This window comes from Rhincodon typus, chromosome 7 (assembly GCF_021869965.1).
Source record: "Rhincodon typus isolate 14 chromosome 7, sRhiTyp1.1, whole genome shotgun sequence".
Taxonomy (NCBI): domain Eukaryota; kingdom Metazoa; phylum Chordata; class Chondrichthyes; order Orectolobiformes; family Rhincodontidae; genus Rhincodon; species Rhincodon typus.
Window position 1 is genome coordinate 28,308,643 of NC_063338.1, and position 21,553 is coordinate 28,330,195.

General features: G+C 40.7%; 1 protein-coding gene across 3 annotated transcripts in view; it reads left to right on the forward strand.

The window, feature by feature from the left end:
- The window catches only part of sf3b1 (splicing factor 3b, subunit 1), a 57,600-nt gene that overhangs the window by 17,075 nt on the left and 18,972 nt on the right, over window positions 1-21,553 (forward strand). For all 3 annotated transcript variants that reach the window (XM_020521029.2, XM_048599443.1, XM_048599442.1), the window contains 9 exons: window positions 32-153; window positions 1,112-1,309; window positions 2,614-2,715; window positions 2,796-2,975; window positions 6,599-6,685; window positions 6,802-7,072; window positions 7,299-7,444; window positions 8,169-8,315; window positions 16,765-16,890. In XM_020521029.2, the coding sequence (XP_020376618.1) occupies window positions 32-153; window positions 1,112-1,309; window positions 2,614-2,715; window positions 2,796-2,975; window positions 6,599-6,685; window positions 6,802-7,072; window positions 7,299-7,444; window positions 8,169-8,315; window positions 16,765-16,890 (1,379 nt within the window). The remainder of the gene's footprint in view (window positions 1-31; window positions 154-1,111; window positions 1,310-2,613; window positions 2,716-2,795; window positions 2,976-6,598; window positions 6,686-6,801; window positions 7,073-7,298; window positions 7,445-8,168; window positions 8,316-16,764; window positions 16,891-21,553) is intronic.

Below are 21,553 nucleotides of genomic sequence, written 5' to 3' on the forward strand. Positions count from 1 at the left end.
AATGAAACATCTAAATAATTCAACTTTTTAGGTCACTTGATGAGCATGACACCTGAGCAACTACAGGCATGGCGTTGGGAGCGGGAAATTGATGAAAGAAATCGCCCACTTACAGACGAGGAACTCGATGCAATGTTCCCTGAAGGCTACAAGGTAATGTAATAAATGGAAGGCACTGGATTTTCTTGGCACTTATCCTCCTCCAATGAATATATCCTACTGAAGTTATGTGAGCTGATGACCAGAACATACCTGTCATTAATATCTTTATCCGTGTATTAAGCACAAATGCCGTTGTTTATTTTGTACTTTGGGTAATGTACATGTTGAAACAGCATTAGATTAAAAATACAGACATCAAGTAAAACCTTGCAGATTGAAGTTATGGCTGGTTATTATGTTTGCTAAGTTTTCATCAAATTTTCTTTGTTTAAAAAACAGAGGTTTTCTTTCTGTATGCTGGAGGTCCATCCCATCAAAGTATCACATTCTGGCTTATAGGCCATTAACTTCAATTCAGGCTGGTTTTTTACCCAGTTCAGCATGTCCTAGGTAGCTGCCATATGAATTGCAACTTTTCTGTAGCTGACTGTTAATTTATTGGGTGCAAAAGGTAGAAAAACAAAGTTGTGGCATTAACTCTACAGTCAGTTTTTGAAAAATGACTGTTGGGCGGCCCTGAGAAATCCTTGGAGAGTGTTGCATTTTCTTGCAAAAGTAATTATTTCCATATGAAGCCTCTATGATTTGTTTGTTCCTGGGCAGTGACATTGTTCTATTAGAAGGCATTTCTCTGGGGAAATGGTAGTTTGCACTTTGAAGATGGTGCAGAATGAATGCCAGGTGAACTGCTCAAATTTGAGCTTGACCAAATGCAGTCATTGCAGTCTTCATTTATAACAGAAAAGTGACATGACCGAATTGCATGAGGTGTGTTGGCAGCATATTGCAAAAGGTATCCAGTATTTTTGTACCAATTCAATAATTTTCAATGGAGTTGACCTATAATGTTTGTTTTCCCTGATTTTGAATTTGAAAGGAAAGTTTGTATCTAAATTATTGCTATCATTTATTCAACAAATATTAATAATTTTCTTTTAAATGTACATAGGTCCTTCCACCTCCAGCTGGTTATGTCCCAATCAGAACACCTGCTCGTAAACTGACTGCAACCCCCACACCACTTGGAGGCCTAACTGGATTCCACATGCAGTCTGAAGAGCGCAGTGCAAAGAACATGAATGACCAACCCTCTGGGAATCTTCCATTCCTGAAGCCTGATGACATTCAATATTTTGACAAATTACTGGTAATGGTGGTTTCCTGATTTACCCCATTAAAATTGGGTATATGCATGTGAATGTGAATTGATTTTTTTCTGATCAGAATTTATAGCTTGGAAGTTGCATTGGCACCATACAAGGTTTTATTAATGACTTTTTGGAAGTGGAATAACTTCCTATTGTTGCTCAAGGTTTGCATGTAAAAATGCTGGCTGGCAAACAAAAGTAGTTTCTGCTTGGAAGGAACAAGTGTGAAACCTTGGACAATCAAAATGCTTTGTATTGTTAGGAGGGATAGTGGTACGTTCCAGAGCACTAATTATGTGATGTAATATGGTTTGCATCATCATGAGATGCAAGAAATATATCAACATGATGGGTTTGTACACCTTTTGTAGCAGTTGTCATATAGAGAACAACTCACGGTTTATGTGATTTGTAAAATGATAGTCACAGAACAAAAGGGTGAAAGAAAGTGAAGGACGAGTTGGAAAAGTACAACCAAGGGGGAGGACCTGGGAGCAGGAAATGAAGTGGAAAGATTTTTTTAAAAATAATGTGAATGCTTAGGACATAGTAAGGGAGAGGAGCATCTGAAGTCAATCAGTCATACAGTTGAAGGCAATTATTATAGAGGTAAGTTGGCAAGATCATGGAGGCATTTCAAGAGTAGAATCTTATCCTTTGCAGCTTGGTAAGGATGGTGCTGTGGTGTGAAACATTGTTTGGGATGTATAAATATATATTCAGAATATAGAGTTTAGTTTATCAAAACAGTAGGCAAATTTGTCTTTAAAGTGATCGTGACATGGATTACAGTCTTGGCAGTTGGGTATGGAGGGAGAGAGTCAGGGATTACAAAAGATGCTACGGTTAACGAGGCTGTTATGGTAATTGATTGTGTTCTATTCCACCCCTGCCCTTAGACAGCACACAAATTAGCGTATGGTGATTGGCATTTTTGGCTTTGAGTCAGATGGTTATGGGCTCAAACACAACTGAAGATTGTGTCAGCGTAGGTTTTACATTATAGAGGAAATGATGCACTTCTCGGACACCTTCTATCAAAAGCTGTAAAGCTTATGTTTGTCACACTTTGACTGATAACTCAACTCAATCTCTGATGTGACAAATTATGTCCAATGAAAGATGCAAACAAAATGCTGGTTATTCATAAAATATTTGACAAATGTTGTATGGGTGCATTTATCTTTATCCAGGAGTGCTATACTTAAATGTTGAAATAAATACTATGAGAGTTGAAAGCCATTTTGAGAAATCAGATTTAAAAGATTCTGCTTTTGACAATATTTGTTATCTTCCTCATAAGGTTGAAGTTGATGAATCGACATTAAGCCCAGAAGAGCAAAAGGAAAGAAAGATAATGAAGTTGCTCCTGAAAATAAAGAACGGTACTCCACCAATGAGGAAGGTAAACATATATTTCTTTGAAAGTTATAACTGGCTATGTACTATTAGAGCAAATATAATGTTTTTTCTCTCTGTTTCCAGGCCGCTTTGCGTCAAATAACTGATAAAGCCAGAGAATTTGGAGCTGGACCCCTGTTCAATCAAATTCTTCCACTGCTGATGTCCCCAACACTTGAAGACCAAGAGCGTCACTTGCTGGTTAAAGTTATTGACCGAATTCTGTACAAATTAGATGACTTAGTTCGACCATACGTGCACAAGGTATGTTTATATTTCTGTCATTGGCTTTTACAGGGTTCCTGTAAAACTTGATGCGGACAGGAAGAACAACCCCTCATTTTCTGCTTAGGCACTTTACAGCCAGTAGGACTCTTAATGAGTTGCACAACTTCAGAGCATGACCATTCTGTACTCCTTTTCTCTTAAATTCTCCATTCTCCCCTGGGAATGTCTTGTTGACTTTATCTCAGCAGAGTGCACCTGTTTTCTCCTCCTTTCACACCTAATATTTACATCTATTTTATATACTTATCCTATACCACCACTATGTCTGCCTTTTGTGATGGTACTGTGAGACAAGGACAATCTGTTCTCCTTGCTGTTCCTTCCCTCTATCAACAGCATGAAAATCACCATTCTCCAGCTCCTTTCAGTTCCAAAGAAGAGTCATACTGGCCTCAACCTGTTCTGTTTTTATTTATATTTAGATTTGTTCAGTTAAATTTTCTATATGAGCAATTTAAAAACATGGAAAATGTATAATTTGTAATAAATTGGTCTCTGTACCTTCCTAAATGCTCGAGAACATCATGGGAAATCACTACCATGAACACTGGTCTTTTGGTGCTTCCACAATGACTTTAGATAGGATATTGTAGAATTTGAACCAGTGATGAAGAAACAACACTATATATCCTAATTGGAGGAGCTCGTGTCCAGTGATGTTGTTGCTTTCTTTTTAATTTTATAGATAACACCGTTGAGCCACAGTTGCACCAGTGCTGAGTACTGAACCCTATGCAACAATGCACTGACTCACCGTATCTTTGGTATTGTAGAATTGTGAAAATCAGGAATTTACTCTACAGAAGGAGGTCATTTGGGCCATTTGTGTCCATGCCAGCCAATAAGTAGCCATTTTGCCTAATTCCCATTTTAGTAGCTGGGTCTGTAGCCTTGTAGGTTATTGCACCAATTACATATCCAAATATTTGACAAATGGTCATGATGGTTTTTGCCTCTGCTGTCCTTTTGGGCATCAAGTTACAGACTACTTCTATCCTTCTGGGTGTAAAGAATTCCCCTCTCATCCTGTCTACCTCTCCTACTATAAATCTGTAACCTGGTTATGAGCCCCTCAGTTAAGGGGTGTATGGCCTTGCTATCTTTTTAGACTCCACACAATTTAATACATCAGTTAGTCCTAACTTAGCTCCTTAGCCTGCTGTCTTCCAAGGAAAAACCACTCGTCTATTCAGTCTTAGCTAGTAACTGAAATTCTCCAATCCTTGCAACGTTCATGTAAATTTTCTCAACACACTCTCTCTAGTGCAGTTACATATTTGCTATTGTATAGTGACCAGAACTGCATGCATGATTCCTTGCCAGTGTTTATATAGTTGCAGTATCAATTGCCAGTTTTTACAAAATGTGCCTTGTCTAATAAGAGCACATATCCCATAAACATTATTGATCATCTTGTATACCTATCCAGTTACCTTCAGGGATCTGTCGACTCTCAAATCCCTCTGTTTCCCTACACTTCGGAATATCCAACCATTTATTGTGTATTCACTTGTCTTGTTAATCTTTTCCGATAAGTATGACCTCCCATTTCTCCAAATTCAATTACATTTGCCACTGTTCTGCATACCTGAGTTATCCATTGATACCTTTCTGCAGCCTTCAGCTACCTTCATTATCGTAGAGGTGCCGGTGTTGGACTGGGGTGGCCAAGGTCAGAAGTCACATGACACCAGGTTATAGTCCAGCAGGTGTATTTGAAAGCTTTTGGAGCGCTGCTCCTTCGTCAGGTGAAGTGAAAAAAAGCGCACAGGCACAGAATTTTATAGGCAAAGAGATCAAAAAATCATACAAAACGTGCGAGTGGAGTGTCGATAGGCTTTGATAGCCAAGTTCCGTACCCACGAAGACTGCCTCGACTGTGATCTTGGGTTCATATCACGCTACACGTAACCCCACCATACTATTGTGTCTTGACAGTACCACCTTGATGACTTATGATCTCTTTACCTTAATTAGTTTGTACAGTTTTGGATTACTCGTTACTTTAGTTAGATCCTTGGCATGTGACTCTCCTACCTATCGTGTTATTTCCAGCGCTTTGGTTTGTCTCCAGCACCACCTTTTATTTTTAATTATTTGTAATTATCTCTCTGTCTTAATTAATCAGATTATAGGTCATCCCTCCACTTGCTGCTCAGATGTACTCACACCGTCTGATGCTTTTGATCACTTGCAGGGATTTATTATTCAGTGTATCGACACTCCACTCGCGCACGTTTGTATGATCTTTTGAGATAACAAGGTGTAGAGCTGGATGAACACAACAGGCCAAGCAGCATCATAGGAGCAGGAAGGCTGACGTTTCGGGTCTAGACCCTTCATCTTTTGATCTCTCTGCCTAAAAAATTCTGTGCCTGCATGCTTTTCTTCATTTCACCTGATGAAGGAGCAATGCTCTGAAAGCTTGTGATTCCAAATAAACCTTTTGGACTATAACCTGCTGTTGTGTGCCTTCTGACCGTCTTCTTCATCAACTGGATGGCCAGTTCTTATATTGTCTGCACCTTGAGCATACTCCCAGCACTGGTGCCCTTGTGGTGCGGTGTACTATCCCTACTTCTAGGCCAAAAGATCTGAGCTTAAGACCCACCATTCCAGAGGTGTGTCATAACATGTCTGAACAAGTTGGTTTTTTTTCAAAATAAACCAAGTGCATTGCAGTGGGCCTGAAATTGCAGGAAAACCAGACGGAGTAAAGGTGGCCGGTTTCCTTCCCTGAGTGATGTTAGTTAATGCATTTCAAATGCAGCTGCTGTTGTTGCATCGTGGTAGTGGCCCTATCTCTGGGCTTGAAGGTCCAGGTTCAAATCCACCTGCCCCAGGCATGTCATGATATGTTTGTGCAGGATGTTTTAAAAATATCAACCCCCTCTATCTTCATGTCCAAAAGCTTGCTGTATACCACAAAAAAAGCAAAGAATCCAGTGGAGTCCTGCAGAGATTCTTGATTATTGCAGCTGCAGCCCCACATGGTTGAAGATATCAGGCAGAAATGTATTTGGGAGAAAACAAATGATTACAGTGCCCTTGTGTTAGCAATCGTGTAAAATGGTTTTGAAGTGTTCATTAGAGAATACATCTGTGTGAATGTTGGATGAAGACAGGAGGAACGTTTTGTAATTTCCTGTTGAACAGTCCTAACACATGATGAGATACCAAAGGTTGGTTGGCTGCTGTTTGTATACCATTTTAGTATGAATCAATGCTACCTTTGAAAAAAGGTACAACCTGGTGTGCAACATTATTTTTCCTTGAACTCCGTCGCTACATTTTGCTGAACCTGTTAAGGAAAGAGATGAATAACAATCATAAATAATTATAAAATCCTTCTAATGTGCTGTTTTCTCAAATAATGGGTTACGAAGTCATGATAGCCTAATTTCAATCATCTTGCTGTTGGAAGCTGATGAACAAGGGCTGCCTGGTATCCTTCAAGGTGAGAAAATCAAAGACCGAGCCAGATTGAGCTGTTTTCATTCAATTGTTTCTGGTTATGAAGTGGCAGTTGAGAGTTTCTTTTAATGTAATTGAAGAATCTTTATTGTCTTATGAAAGAAATTTGTTGAAATATTTTACAGATACTTGTGGTTATTGAGCCATTGCTGATTGATGAAGACTATTATGCTAGAGTAGAAGGCAGAGAAATTATCTCGAATTTAGCAAAGGTATGTGAACATTCACTTCCATATTCTGTTGAATCCTGTGACTGTTCTCAAATTAAAGGAACCGATTTGCTTCTCTAAGTCTAACACAGTTTATTTTTTCTGTGTCTTTTATTTAGGCTGCTGGTCTTGCCACAATGATTTCCACTATGCGTCCTGATATCGATAACATGGATGAGTATGTGCGTAACACAACAGCTAGAGCCTTTGCTGTTGTTGCTTCGGCTTTGGGTATTCCATCGCTGTTACCTTTCCTTAAAGCTGTGTGTAAGAGCAAGAAATCGTGGCAGGCTCGGCACACAGGAATTAAAATCGTACAGCAGATTGCCATTCTAATGGGTTGTGCCATCTTGCCTCATCTGAGGAGCTTGGTTGAAATTATTGAACATGGTATGTTTTGTAGTAGTTACAGATATTATGCACGTTTGTCCAGTCTGACATGAATAATTTTGAGAAACCATTTAATAATTTGTGAATAAACTGATTTGAAATTTATATATTGCTACATGAAGCAATGCGCTGCCTATTTTTAAAAATATTTTAAGTGAAGAATTTAGTTCAGTGCATCAAAACTACTTGAGTAAATTAATCTTACAAAATGGTCCCTTTTTCATAGGTCTGGTCGATGAACAGCAGAAGGTTCGAACCATCAGTGCTCTGGCTATTGCTGCCTTGGCAGAAGCTGCAACTCCATATGGTATTGAATCATTTGATTCTGTTCTAAAACCATTGTGGAAGGGTATTCGTCAGCACAGAGGCAAAGTAAGACTGTTATCGTAACTATAACCTTACAAATCGTTCTGTGGTTTTAACTATTGACATTGAACAGATCTTGCTAACTAAGTGAAATAACAATGTACACGGGTCAAGAATATCTCATACCAAGGTTGTAATCATTTTTGAATTCTATGTTATAACTCTGACCACCTGTGTTTGAAGCATCATAGAATCCCTACAGTGTGGAATCAGGCCCTTCGGCCCAACAAGTCCACACCGATCCTCAGTGCATCCCACCCAGATGCACCCACCTAATTTACACATCCCTGAACACTACGGGCAATTTAGCATGGCCAATCCACCTAGCCTGCACATCATTGGACTGTGGGAGGAAACTGGGAGAATGTGCAAACTCCACACAGACAGTCCCCGTGGGCGGAATCAAGCCCTGGTCTCTGGCGCTGAGAGGCAGCAGTGCTAACCACTGGGTCACCGTGCTGTCCCATCATGTTTGAAGATTTTTGAGATCTTTCCCACTTCTTGCAATGAACAGCATAGGACAGAAGTTGTAAGATTGATTCAGCCATTGTGATTTGTTAATCCACATGGCGAACCGCTTGGTCAATGCAATGCATTTTCCCTGATAGGGAAGCCACAGTGGACCACTTAAAAGTGAAATGTAAAAATTCACCATTTTGTAATCAGAAGACATCTCTTTCAGTACTTCTATGCCAGTTTCTAATCACCAAATATAAATGCTGCCTTTTAGGGTCTGGCTGCCTTCTTAAAGGCTATTGGATATCTTATTCCTCTCATGGATGCTGAATATGCTAATTACTATACTCGTGAAGTGATGTTGATCCTTATCCGAGAGTTTCAGTCTCCTGATGAAGAAATGAAAAAGATTGTACTCAAGGCAAGTTCACAGTAATATGATTGAGGTTACTTTGTAGAATGACTGTATTTGTTAAACAAAGATAATTTCTTGGAATAGTTCATTTTGTCAGTTTTCAGCTCCTAAATGTAGTTCTTTGAAATTTCCATGCAATATATATTTCATAAAAGCGCATTTCCGGGACGAGGGTGTCTCTGGCAAGGTCAGCATTTTATTACTCATCCATGATTGCCCTTAAGGTGGTGGTCAGCTGCCACCTTGACCATATTGCAATGCATATGGTGAGTGCTTGCCAACGTGTGATCTTGCGCTATATTGACTCTTCAGATGTGGGAAATTTGGCTGTCAATTTGCACAAGGAAACTTTCATAATCAGTGAATAATTAGTTCGTTGAAGGATGCATATTAGCTAGAAAATAAGAGATTTCCACCACTCCCCTTGGATACAATGCAGTGAAATCTTGACTTTCAGCTGAGTGATCAAATGGGGTCATGGTTTAATCTAAAAGACAGCACCTCCAACTCCCTCAGGATGCCATTGGGAGTGTCAGGCTTGATTTATTTGCTTAAATCCTGGAGTAGGACTTCTGACTTAGAAGTCAGACTGCAACCAACTGTCAGGGGCCCTATAGATTACTCCCCCCTCCCAACCAAAGTCTTCTACCCATTGTTATTTCTTACCGTCACCCATATGATCATTTCTTGATATCGTACTCATTCCATCATATACTAATAAAGCTACCCCACCACCCTTTGCCTCCTATGTGTCTTTTTGAAAAGTCACCTATCATGGTTCTTTAGTTCCCAGATTGTAGTGTCTATATAATCGTATCTGTATGCCTCTATTTATGCCTTAATTTGTTTGTATTCGATATACAATGTGTTTAAGTAAAAAGCCATTAAAATTGTCTTTGTTTCCTGTTAATACACCATCCCTTCCTGTGCCACTCTGGATATCATTATCTAAATAGTTGCCCTGCAACTCTGCTGTGTCTTTTTGCTTGTAAACCTCTATATACCCCTCCAGAACTTTTTAGTTTAAAACCCTGTGTTTGGCCCTGGTTATTCAATTTTGCTAAGTCCCAACATAGATCAAGTAAAGTCCAGCCCTAGACAACATCTCTATTGTACTCAAGTACTGGTGCCTGTGCCCCATGAACTGAAACCCATTCCTCCCACACCAGTCTTTGAGCCTTGTATCGAACTTCATGACTTTAGTTACCTATGTGAGGTTTACCCGTGGCTCAATTGGTACTCCCTCGGAAGTATTGGTTTTTAATTTTGCCCCTAACCGTTAGAATCTCCTTTTCTAGTCCTATCAATGTTGTTGGTCCAACTATGATTGTATGACAATGCAATGGTGTCTATCACCCTAATAATACTGTCCCTTAGCGCTATTTTCATTCTCTCTGCAGTCTCTCTCAGCTACAAAGCTTGCAAGAACTCGTAATGGTCAGACAGTCTTGCAGGCTGAAGCATGGCAAGCACTACCACCTGGGCCCCATAACTGTCTCACCTGAAGTCTCGTCCTCCTAGAGTCATGGAGTTGTACAGCATAGGCACAGACCCTTTTTGTTCCAACTTGTCCATGCCGACTAGATATATCCTGAATTAATCTAGTCTCATTTGCCAGCATTTGACCCATATCTCTCTCAAACCCTTCATAGTCATATCCAGATGCTTTTTTTAAATGTTGTTATTGTACCCACCTCTACCACTTCCTCTGGCAGCTCATTCTATACACACACTACCCTTTCCGTGAAAAAGTTGCCCCTCAGATCCCTTTTACATCTTTCCCCTCTCACCCTAAACCTATGCCTTCTAGTTTTGGACTCCCCTACCCTGGGGAAAAGACCTTGGTTATTCACCCTATCCGTGCCCCTCATGATTTTATAAACCTCTGAAAGATCACCCATCAGCCTCCGATGCTACAGGTAAGAAGCCCCAGCCTCTTCAGCCTCTCCATGTAGCTCAACCCTGGCAACATTCTTCTAAATCTTTTTTGCACCCTTCCAAGTTTCACAACATCTTTTCTATAGTAGGGAGAACAGGACTGAACGCAGTATTCCGAAAGTGACCTAACCAATGTCTTATGCAGCCGAAATATGACATCCCAACTCCTGTACTCGATGCACTGACCAATAAAGGCAAGTGTACTAAATGCCGCCTTCACTACCCTGTCTACCTGTGACTCCACCTTCAAGGAACAATGAACCTGCACCCAAGCTCTCTTTTTGTTCGCAACACTCACCTGGACCCTACCGTTAAGTGTATAAGTCCTGCCTGATTTACCTTACCAAAATGCAACACCTCACGTTTATCTAAATTAAGTTCCATCTGATCAAGGGTCACATTGTACTCTTGCGGTAACGTTGTCCACTTATCTACAAACTTACCAACGATTTCTCCCATATCCATATCCAAATCATTTATATAAATGTCAAAAAGCAGTAGACCCTGAATCAATCCCTGTGCCACACTGCTGGTCTCCAGGCCTGCAGTCTGACAAACAAATGTCCACCACCACTTTCTGTCTCCTACCTTCAAGCCACTTTTGTATCCAAATGGCTTAGCTCTCCCTAGATTCTATGTGATCTAACCTTGCTCACCAGTCCACCATGCAGAACTTTGTCGAATGTCTTGCTGAAGTCCACATAGACAACGTCCACCACGCTGCCTTTATCAATCTACTTTGTCACTTCTTCAAAAAACTCCAATCAAGTTAATGAGACGCAATTTCCTATGCGCAAAGTCATGCTGACTACCCCTAATCCGTTCTTTCCTTTCCAAATACGTGTAAATGCTGTCCATCAGAATCCCCTCCAACAGCTTAGCCGCCACTGACGACACTGTTACTGGTCAAAAGTTCCCTGGCTTTTCCTTACCACCTTTCTTTTCCTTACCACCTTTCTTAAATAATGGCACCATGTTACCCTTCAGTCTTCTGGCACCTCACCTCAAATATCTCAGCAAGGGGCCCAGCAATCACTTTCCTAGCTTCCCACAAAGTTCTGGGGATACACCTGATCAGGTCCTGGGGATTTAGCCACCTTTGTGCGTTTTTAACAAGTCCGGCACCTGTAATGTGGATACTTTTCAAGATATCACTGTTTATTTCTCCAAGTTCTCTAGCTTCTGTATCCTTTTCCACAGTAAATACTGACATGACTACAGGTCAGATTTGAATGATCTAATCTGAGGGGTGTGACTGTCTTTGGAGCAAAGTGTACAGGTAACTTTCCAGCTTCCTGATTTGTCACAATATCTGCGGCTTAGACTCCAGCTCATCAACTGAGTTGAACTGTGAATGCTACAGATATGTTCACTTGATATCACCTTGCTATCCAGTAGCTCCTATATGCTGCAGGAGCTACACATTACCCCCCATCCTGTCAACACTGTTGTATTTTATTTATTTCATCAATTAATTACTCTAGTATCCATTCTCTTTATACTTCAAGCATTCTGTGTTCGTTACATTTTATTGTAACTTTTTTCACACCGGTATCAATCTTAGAATTAGCAAGCAACAATTACAAATGCAAGCTAAATACATTACATATACTTTAAAAACAAGGAATAATCATCAGTCAACTGCTTTCCTGCACTTTCAGCACTTTGTGTTTCATGGCATCACTTAGCTCTTTGTCTCATCACAAATAAGACTCCAACTCACATCTATCCTTTTCCATTCACCTTGCACTCAAGGTATAATACTTTGAACCTTAGGAATAGTGAATCCTAATCACTTACCAGATGTTCATCAATTAACCAGCTGCTTCTCCTGTAGCAAAGCAAGAATGAATTCCTGAGGCTGAAAAACTTGAGGCAAAAGCAGCTAAACACCTCTTTTCGTTCCTGTGCTTAACTGTCTGAAGCACTGAACTCTGGCACTGTATTATATGTCACACTCAAGATTAGAGAATGAACAGGATCTGCTAAGATATACTTTTCATAGAGATGGTATGGTAAAGGCTCACCAGACCAATTCCTGGAGCGACAGGATTGTCAAATATCAGGAAAGATAGCGTTGAGTAGCCTTCCTTTAGCTTTTACAGGTTCCTGGTATTGGGGGTGTGGAGAACTGGGACCAAGATGGGGATCCTCCAGACTTTTACCATTTCTGTTCTTTCTTGGACACTTGTAAAGCCACTCTGCAGTGTGTCTTCAAGTGGCCCCATTGCCTTTACATAAGTTGAACGTCATGCATTATTTGTGCAAATACTGACACAAGGTTCTTGCAGCTCAGCAGAGAGAATAAAATAGCGAAAAGCCACAGTGAATAAATAAATAGACACTGGCACTGCACCACAAGAGCCCTGCTTAGCTATCTTAACTGTCAACTGAGACTCCTTGATAGCATTCCAACCTCTGAGTCACAATGTTTTGGGTTGAAGTCCTAATCCAGGCCCGGAGTAGAAAAATCAAGACTGATACTCCACTGCAGTACTACCATCTATTAGATGACGTATTAAACTGAGGTCCCATTTGATAGCTTATTGGATGTAAAAGAATCCATTACATTACTTTAAAGAAGCTTAGATGCAATACTCCTTCCTTTCTTGGTGCATGGACTTCCGAGGTCTGATCGTAGTAGTAACTTCTGAAACCAGAAGACAGTGTGTCGGTATACAGTTGAGGTGCATGGAACATCAGAATGGTTGCACAGTTTACAGGGAACACAGAGCGGAGATAAATTGCTGGTGCCCTGGCCAATATTCAGCTCTGTCAATTTCACAGTAATTAATTATCTCTAGTGATTATCATGTGGCTCTTTCTGGGAGTCTGCATGTGTATTCTAACAGTGGCTATGGTTTAAAAGTGCTTAATTTGTGTAAAATGTTTGAAATTTCCAGCGATAAAGAAGTATGCTATTTGAAACAAGTCTTTATTGAGTTGTGAATGGAACCGAAACTCTGCAATCAGCAAGGAACATGTCTACTTTCAACCTTTTTGGAGGGAAAGTCATTAATTAGCCTGGATCATACCCTAAGCAACTTGTGCAGTGTTGTACTGGAATGGAGATGATTGGCCTTCAAACTTTTTTCTTTGTGCATGTTATAGCTTCAGCCAGGGGAGAGTTTTTCCCCTGATTCCTCGTAACTTGGACTTAATCTTGACTTGTTGGTGCCACACTGCTGTTTCCTTGATATTGAGGGATAATACTTTCAACTCTGGAATTCAGCGTTTTTTGTCCACATTTGGACCAAGTCTTCGTGATTCTGAGAACCTGTGGGCAGATTCCTATAACTCTTACCAGTGACGACTCCTGTCATTTTGTTGATGATTGATTGAGAATAGACTGATAACTGGTAGAATTGGCTTCATCCATTTTGTGGCAGGACATAGCTGGGCAATTTTCCACTTTAACAGGCAGATTGCAGTGTTGAAATTCTGTTGGAACAGCTTGGCAGGAGGTGTGGCTAGTTCTATAGCATATGTTTTTAGCACTGTAGTCAAGCTGTTATCAGGGTCTGTAGCTTTCCTGCTCCAGTGTGCACAGTTCATTTGTTGTGTGAAGTAATTTCAATTTATCTAAAGCCACGCTTCTGTTATGGTGGGTAGCCTTTGGAGTAAGCTGAGAAGTGCTCCACTTGTTGTTGAAGTGCTCCACTTGAAGGGTTGTTGGAGGAGGGAAAAAGAAGTTGTCTTTCAGTTTGTTAATATCTGAAGTGTATTGCTTAAAGCAGCAGATTCAGTAGTAAATATGAAAGGAAATTGGATATGTACCTGAAAAGGAAACTTTTTTTGTACTTTTGGAGAAAGAATAGGGCAGTGTGTCCAATTGGATAGCTCATTCAAAGATTCATTATGATGGGCTGAATAGCTCCCTTCTGAGGGATATGGTTCTGCAAATGTTTATTTTCCTGCATATATTTCATGATGTCCTGAATCGAGTTTTTACTTTTGGGCAAATTTTGAGTTTCTCAGTATCTGAATGTACATTACTTTTGGTGCATAAATTCAGTTGATTAGAAATTGATGCAAAAATTGACTATCCTTTTGGTGTAACTTAAATTTGTACAGTGAAGTGAGGTGTATGTAATGCTTCTGAAACATTGCATTTTTCTTCTCTGCCAATATTGCCTTTCTTCTGACTCTCCTGATATGTGCCTTTTCATTTTGGATAGCAAATGTTATCATTGTAACTAGGTTAGATGACCAAGAATTTTGCATGTCATGCATAATCTAAGATTCTTGTGAAGAGTTGTGGACTTGCTCGACGAGCTGGCTGGTTATAGTTAAGACCATGATCTGGTCTGTTGAGGTGTTTTGTGTCATTTCTGGTTTTTGTTTTTTGCAAGGATTTGTAGATGGAGTCGAATTCCACATGTTTATTGATTGCAATATGGGTGGAGAACCAAGCCTCTAGGAATTCCTGTGTGTGTCTAAGGTTAGCTTGAGCTAGGATGGTCACATCCTCCCAGCTATGGCCTTCATTGTCTGAATGTACTGAGGGAGAGTTTGTTGTGTCGTTTTGCTGCTAGCTGGTGTTTGTCTATCCAGATGGCTAATTTCCTTCCTGTCTGGCCGATGTAATGTTTTTGGCAGTCCTTGCATGGTATTTTGCACACTACGTTGCACACTACGTTGGTCCTGCGTGTTGTGTGTATGGGGTCTTTGATCATTGTGAGTGTTTGTCATAGTGTGGCTGTGGGTTTGTGTGCTATCCTGATTCCTAGTGGTTGTTGGAGTCTTGTGGTCAGTTCCAAAATGTTCTTGACATACGGTAGTGTATTAGGTCACATTGTGTCCTCTTGGTGTTGTCTATCTAGTAGGCATCTGCGGATGAAGTTGGTGGGGTATCCATTGACAGCAAAGACCTTTGTATAGGTGCTCTTCCTCCTTTGCAAAGTTCAGGTGCGTTGCAGTGGGTTGCGGCCCCGTTCAAATAGTGCCATTTACACAACTTTGTTTGTGGACATTGGGGTGATTGCTGTGGAAGTTGAGGATTTGGTCTGTGTGGGCTGCCTTCCTGTATACCGTGGTTTGGAATTCCCCGTTCGTCATTCGTTTTACCCTGGCGTCTAGGATCGGAAGTTGATTGTTGTTTTCCTCTTGTGAATTTGATCCCGGTGAATACCTTGTTGCTGAGGTGATGTCTCTTCTAACTTAGTGCATTTTGATGACGCAATTTCATCATATCCACAGTTTTGGCTGTATGCAGGAGAGGGTCGTATGTTCCAATCTTTGCATGACTGCCTCTGCAGTAATTCCTGAGAAGGGTGACCACATAGATATGCCATTAATCTGTTTGTATACTTGACTGTTACAGGTGAAGTGTCTGGTGAGGCATAGGTCCTGGTAGTCTGAGTATGTTGTCCTTGCTGATGGAACTGTCAGTCGGCGTTCCTGTTTCCATTAGTAATGTGGCCAATGTTTCTTTGGCTAGTGGAATGTCAAAGGACGCAAATAGCAGTGTAACGTCCAAGGATACTATAATCCGGTTGTCATTGATTCTGATGTTCTTGAGGTTATTAAGGAATTCCTAAATTGAGTGGATGAAGTGGGATGATCTGTCAACTAGGTGTTTCAGTCTTTGTTGTGGGTCCTTGCCAGCTTCTGCGTAGGTGTGCCCAGTAGGGAGACAGTGGGTCTGGAGGGGGATGTCTGGTTAGCGTACCTTTGGAGAGTCCGTAGAAGAGCGGGTGTGGGGGGTGGTGTTTGAGCCTTCTGATTTCATTTTTATGTAGTCTGTCTTGGTTATTTGTCCTTCATCCCATAGTCTCTTTTTTCAGTGTTTGGGTGATCCTATTTCCTAGCTGTGGTGTTGGGTCTATCTCCACCTGTTGGTAAGTGTTTGTATCTGCAAGCAGTGTCTGTGCTGCTTCCATGTAGTCTGGTTTGTTCACGATAACGGTCGTGCGCCTTTTATCCGCTGGTAGGATTATGATGTTCCAGTCTTTCTTGAGTCCTTAGAGTGCTTTTCTCTCTGACATGTTTAGGGTGTCCTAATCATTCTTCCAATTCAATGCAGGCATCATAATCTGTTGGATGGCCTGTTGAATTTCGTCTGTGAGTCCATTGTTTTATAGTGTAGCTTCCAGGGCGGCCATGAAGTCTGGTTTGTACGCACAGGAATTCCTAGAGGCCTGGTTCTCCACTCATAATGCAATCAATAAACATGTGGAATTAGACCCCATATACAAACCCTTGCAAAAAGAACTGGAAATGACACAAAACACCTCAACAGACTGGATCATATAAATACTAAGCGGAGTAGAACAACATCGCTTCATCAGAGGCTGCACTGATGGTGTTACCTAACATGGTGATGAAATGTCTGAACTATAACGTGAGCAAGTCAACAACCTCATGCATAAACTAACCTATGATTATTTATATTAACTGGTAGAGTATTAAATTTAAAATATATCAATGATGCAGGTTTAAATAATTTCTAACAGTACATCAGGACTGTAAAGAACTGAAATGAATTTAGATAATAATTGGTACGTATTATTTGTAGGTGGTGAAACAGTGTTGTGGAACAGATGGTGTGGAAGCCAACTACATCAAAACTGAAATCCTTCCCCCTTTCTTCAAGCATTTTTGGCAGCATCGAATGGCATTGGACAGAAGGAACTACAGACAGGTAAGATAGTGTTTATTTTGGTGCAGATGTTGAACACAGTGAAGGAAAGAAATTCAAATAAAACTATTTTAAGGGTTGATATATATTTAAAGTGTGGGGGTTTTTCTTCAACTTTAGCTAAATTGCAAAGTTAACAAAGGTGAAGACATTGTATCTACAGTCAGGGAGATGGTTGACCACTAGGAATGATAGGAGAGGTAGCTAGGTAGTGTAGGTGTCTCCTGTGGCTATCCCCATTTCGAGCAGGTATGCCGTACTGTGGAAGAGGAGTTTTTGACCTTTCAGGGAATACAGCACTGACAGCCAAGTTTCTGGTACCATGACTGGCTCATCTGTAATGAGGGTTATGTCAGGTTCCAAGTGATAGATTGTAATAGGGAACTGTATATTCTAGGGTACAGACAAACATCAGTGAGACATCAGGATGGAGTGTTGCCTCCCTGGTGCCAGGGTCGAGGATGCAGAATATTCTGAGAGGGGAGAGTGACCAGCAGGAGGAGGTTGTGCATGTTGTTACCATTAACATAGGTAGGGAAAGCGATGAGGTTCTGCAGAGGGAATATGGGAAACTAGGCAGAAGTTTAAAAAGTAGGTCCTGGAGGGTTGTAATATTTGGACTACTACCAGTGCCACGTGCTAGTGAGTAGGAATGGGCAGATAGAGTAGATGAATGCATGGCTGAGAAGCTGGCACAGGCAAAGATTCACATTTTTGGACGTAGAAATGATGTAAGAGGGATGGGTTCCACCTGAACTGGAAGGAGAACAATATCTTTGCGAGGGGATTTGCTAATGCTACAAAAACTGAGATGGTGCCGGTATGGAATATGGAAATGGTGGAGGCAGGTACAATTACAACATTTAAAAGACATCTGGATGGGTATATGAATAGGAAGGGTTTGGAGGGATATGGGCTAAGTGCTGGCAAATGGGACTAGGTCAGATTAGGATGTCCGGTCGGTGCAGGTGAGTTGCATCGAGGGGTCAGTCTCTGTACTGTGTGAATGTATGACTGTACTGACTTGAGTTCAGACAAGTTAAATTTTATTTAAGCCTTAAAGCAGAAGTATACAAACTCTCTGAGAGCGGCAGCTAGTTAACATGGAGATTGATTGATTAAAACTGGTTTTCGGAAGCTTGAATTCAGTTGTTGTTCAGAGATCATAAAATGAGGTCTCCTTCGTGCTGGCTGGACTACTGAGAACTGCTTTGGGCATGCAGTGTAAAGTGAGAGTTTGTGAACAGAACCAAATCCAAAGCTCATGCTCTTTGTCCTACTTTTTGTTCTCCAGTATTGAGTTTAATTGATCAGCCCCCCTAGATTACAAGCAATTGGTACAGTAAGTAATCCTGAGATTGCTGCCGTTGAGATCCTGCTTTTTAATTTCTTTCCTGATGCCCTAAAGCCTGTTTTCAGGACCTCATCCTTCTTTCTACCCATGTCGTTGGTACCATCATACAACTTCTGGCCGTCTGCCTTTTTTTTTTTGCAATTAAGAAATCTAGTGGTATGTTAGCTTTTGTTGCAAAAGGATTTGAGCACAGCAATAGGAAAGCCGTACTTCAACTGTATAGAACCTTGGTTAGATCATAATTAAACTCAGTTGAGCATTGTGTTTTCACTTTAGGAAGGACATGAACACATTGAAGAGAGTGTGGAAGAGAATTGTGAGAATAGTTACAGGAATGAGAAACTTGGTTATAAAAACAGACTGGAGAAGTTGGGACTTTTCCTTGTAGAAACAAAGGCTGAGAAGAGATTTGATGGAAACTTTGAAAATCAAAAGGGAGTCGACAGAGTAGATGGAGAGAAACTGTTCCCACTTAGGAGAGGATTGAGAATTGAGGGGACATATGTAAGGTTAATTTGCGAAAAAGCAAATGTAATGCTGAGAAAGACTTTTCACACAGCAAATACTTGGTAGCTGGAACACACTGCCTGGATCTGTGATGGAGGCAGGTTCAGTTGAGGAGTGCAAGAGGTGATTTCATTGATTTTACATTTAAATTTATTTAAATTAAAACAGTAGTCAACATTGTATGAAAAAGACAGCTGAATGGCTGAGCGAGCTGGTGCAGACATGGGCTAGATGGCTTCTATTTTCCCTGTAACAATTATTGATTGTAATCAGTTGATACTGAGGAGGGCTGCAATAAATTATAGGCAGGTATTAATAAAACTTACAGATTGAGTATACAGTTGGCAAATGAAATTCAACATTTATTAAGTGTCTGATTGCATTTTAAAGAAAAAGTCACAACTTGGAAAATGAAAATCTAAATGTGCTACAGAAGCAAAGAGATAAGTCATTAATGGGTCTTAATAAAAACAAAACAAGAACCATACTTTATTTTTAGAATGAGTAAATTGGAAGTGGAGTAATCTATGTACCATCCCCTTCACTGGGTGCACTGGAGAGGGTATTAAAAAGGATTACCCCAGAACAGAAACAATGAATGGGCTGGATCTCTGCTCTTGAAAACTGAGGTCTTCAAAATTATAACTGGCTTTTTCTCCTGGAGAAGAGAAAATAGAGAAATCAGTGAAATATGATGGTCAAATGAGGAATTCAGGAAAAATCTTAACTCAGTAAGTAGTATGATTGTGGAACTGATTTAAATTGTATCAGTGCATTTAAAGGGAAGCTGTGTAGGTAAATCAGGGCACACAGATTAGAGATTTATGCTAGAGTTAGATGAGAAAACTGGGAGGAGGCTTAAGTGAAGCATAAATGCCAGAAGTTGCTTGTTAGCTTGAATGTCCTTCCCTGTGTTGTATATTCTGTGTAGTTCTAGATGTTTCCAGTGGGGATAGGCAAGTAGAGTTACCAGCTATCAAAATCAGCCTCATTTGTCCTAAGTGAATTGGATGAAAATCCCTTAAAATGAGTCATTTTCATAGGTATGAGTAGCTGAATCACATGGATTAGTGAGGTCCCAACTTCATGACTGAGTCTGCAGTGAGTTTCCAGACAAGGCCTAATCAGCAGTGGGCATATTAAAATGGATGGGAGTTTTAGGTGGGTGAGCGGCAAGTATTATCCTATGTACGGTGCTCCACTTCGTTCCTTGTACTAGTTGTGCATGAGTCAAGTTAGTGGCGATTATGTTTGGCTTGGCAGGGAGGCTGTCAGTGTTCACATAGGTTTAAAGCACCGAGCCATAGATTCATACAGCATAGAAACAGACCCTTCAGTCCAACTTGTCAGCGCCGACCAGACACCCCAATCTGACCTAGTCCTATTTGCCAGCAATTGGCCCTCCAAACCCTTCCTATTCATGTAAGTATCCTGATGCCTTTTAAATATTGTAATTGTACTCGCCGCCACCACCACTTCCACTGGCAACTCATTCCGTACATGCATTACCCTCTGTTTGGAAAAGTTACTCGTAAGGTCCTTAAATTTTTCACCTGTCACCTTAAACCCGTGCCCTCTATTTTTGGACTTCACCCACCCTAAGAAAAAGATCTTGGCTATTCACCCTATCAGAGCTTCTCGTGATTTTATAAGCCTCTTAAAAAGTCACCCTTATGCCTCCAATTCTCCGGGCTAAAAAGCCCTAGCCTATTCAGCCTCTTCCCAATAGCTCAAACCCTCCAGTCCCAGCAACCTCCTTGTGAATCTTTTCAGCATCCTCTCCAGTATAACAACATCCTTCCTACAGAAGGGCGACTAGAATTGTACAAGGTATTCCAGAAGTGGTCTTACCAATGTCCAGTATAGCCATAAAATGATGTTCCAACTCCTTTACTCAATATTATGACTAATGAAGGCAAACATGCCAAATCTCACCACTCTGTCTAACTGCAACTCCACTTTCAAGGAACTATGCACCTGCACTCCTAGGTCCCTTTGTTTGGCAGCACTCCCCAACGCCTACTGTATAAGTCCTGCCCTGGCTTGCCTTACCAAAATGCAACATCTCACGTTTATCTAGACTAAACTCCATCTGCCACTCCTCAACCTATTGGCCCATCTGATCAAGGTCCTATCGTACTCTGAGGTGATCTTCTTTACTGTCCACTGCACCACCAATTTTGGTGTCATTTGCAAACTTACTAACCATGCCTCCTTTTTCACATCTAAATCATTTATGTAAAATGACAGAAAGCAGTGGACCCAGCACCAATCCCTGAGGCACACTGCTGGTCGCAGGCCTCCAGTCTGAAAAGTAAATCTGTACCGCCACTCTCTGTCTTCTATCTTCAAGCCAATTTTATATCCAATTGGCTAGCTCACCCACATCCCACATGATCTCCCCTTACTAACCAGTCTACCATGCGGAACCTCATCAAAAGGTTTGAAGTCCATATAAATGTCCAAATGTCATTGCTGCCTTTGAAATACCTTAGGACGGTGAAACAGTAGTTCAGCAAGGAAACAACACTGATGGGATGGAAAGTATTGACAAAGGAGAAAAAAGTAAAAATGGTAACTGAGTAACAATCCAAAGACTGGTGATCTGAAAATCACAGGTTTAAGTCACAACAGCTCTGTGACTGTTGGATTGAATACGTTTGATTTCTTGGACTTGGAGGCATTAACAATGATTGCGATATTGTCATGCCATGTGTTCTGTGAGTTATGAAAAAGCATTGCAACAGGGTCACAGTTTGTTGCCAGAAGTCTGGAATGTTTTCCTGGTTTATAGGTAAGTGGATA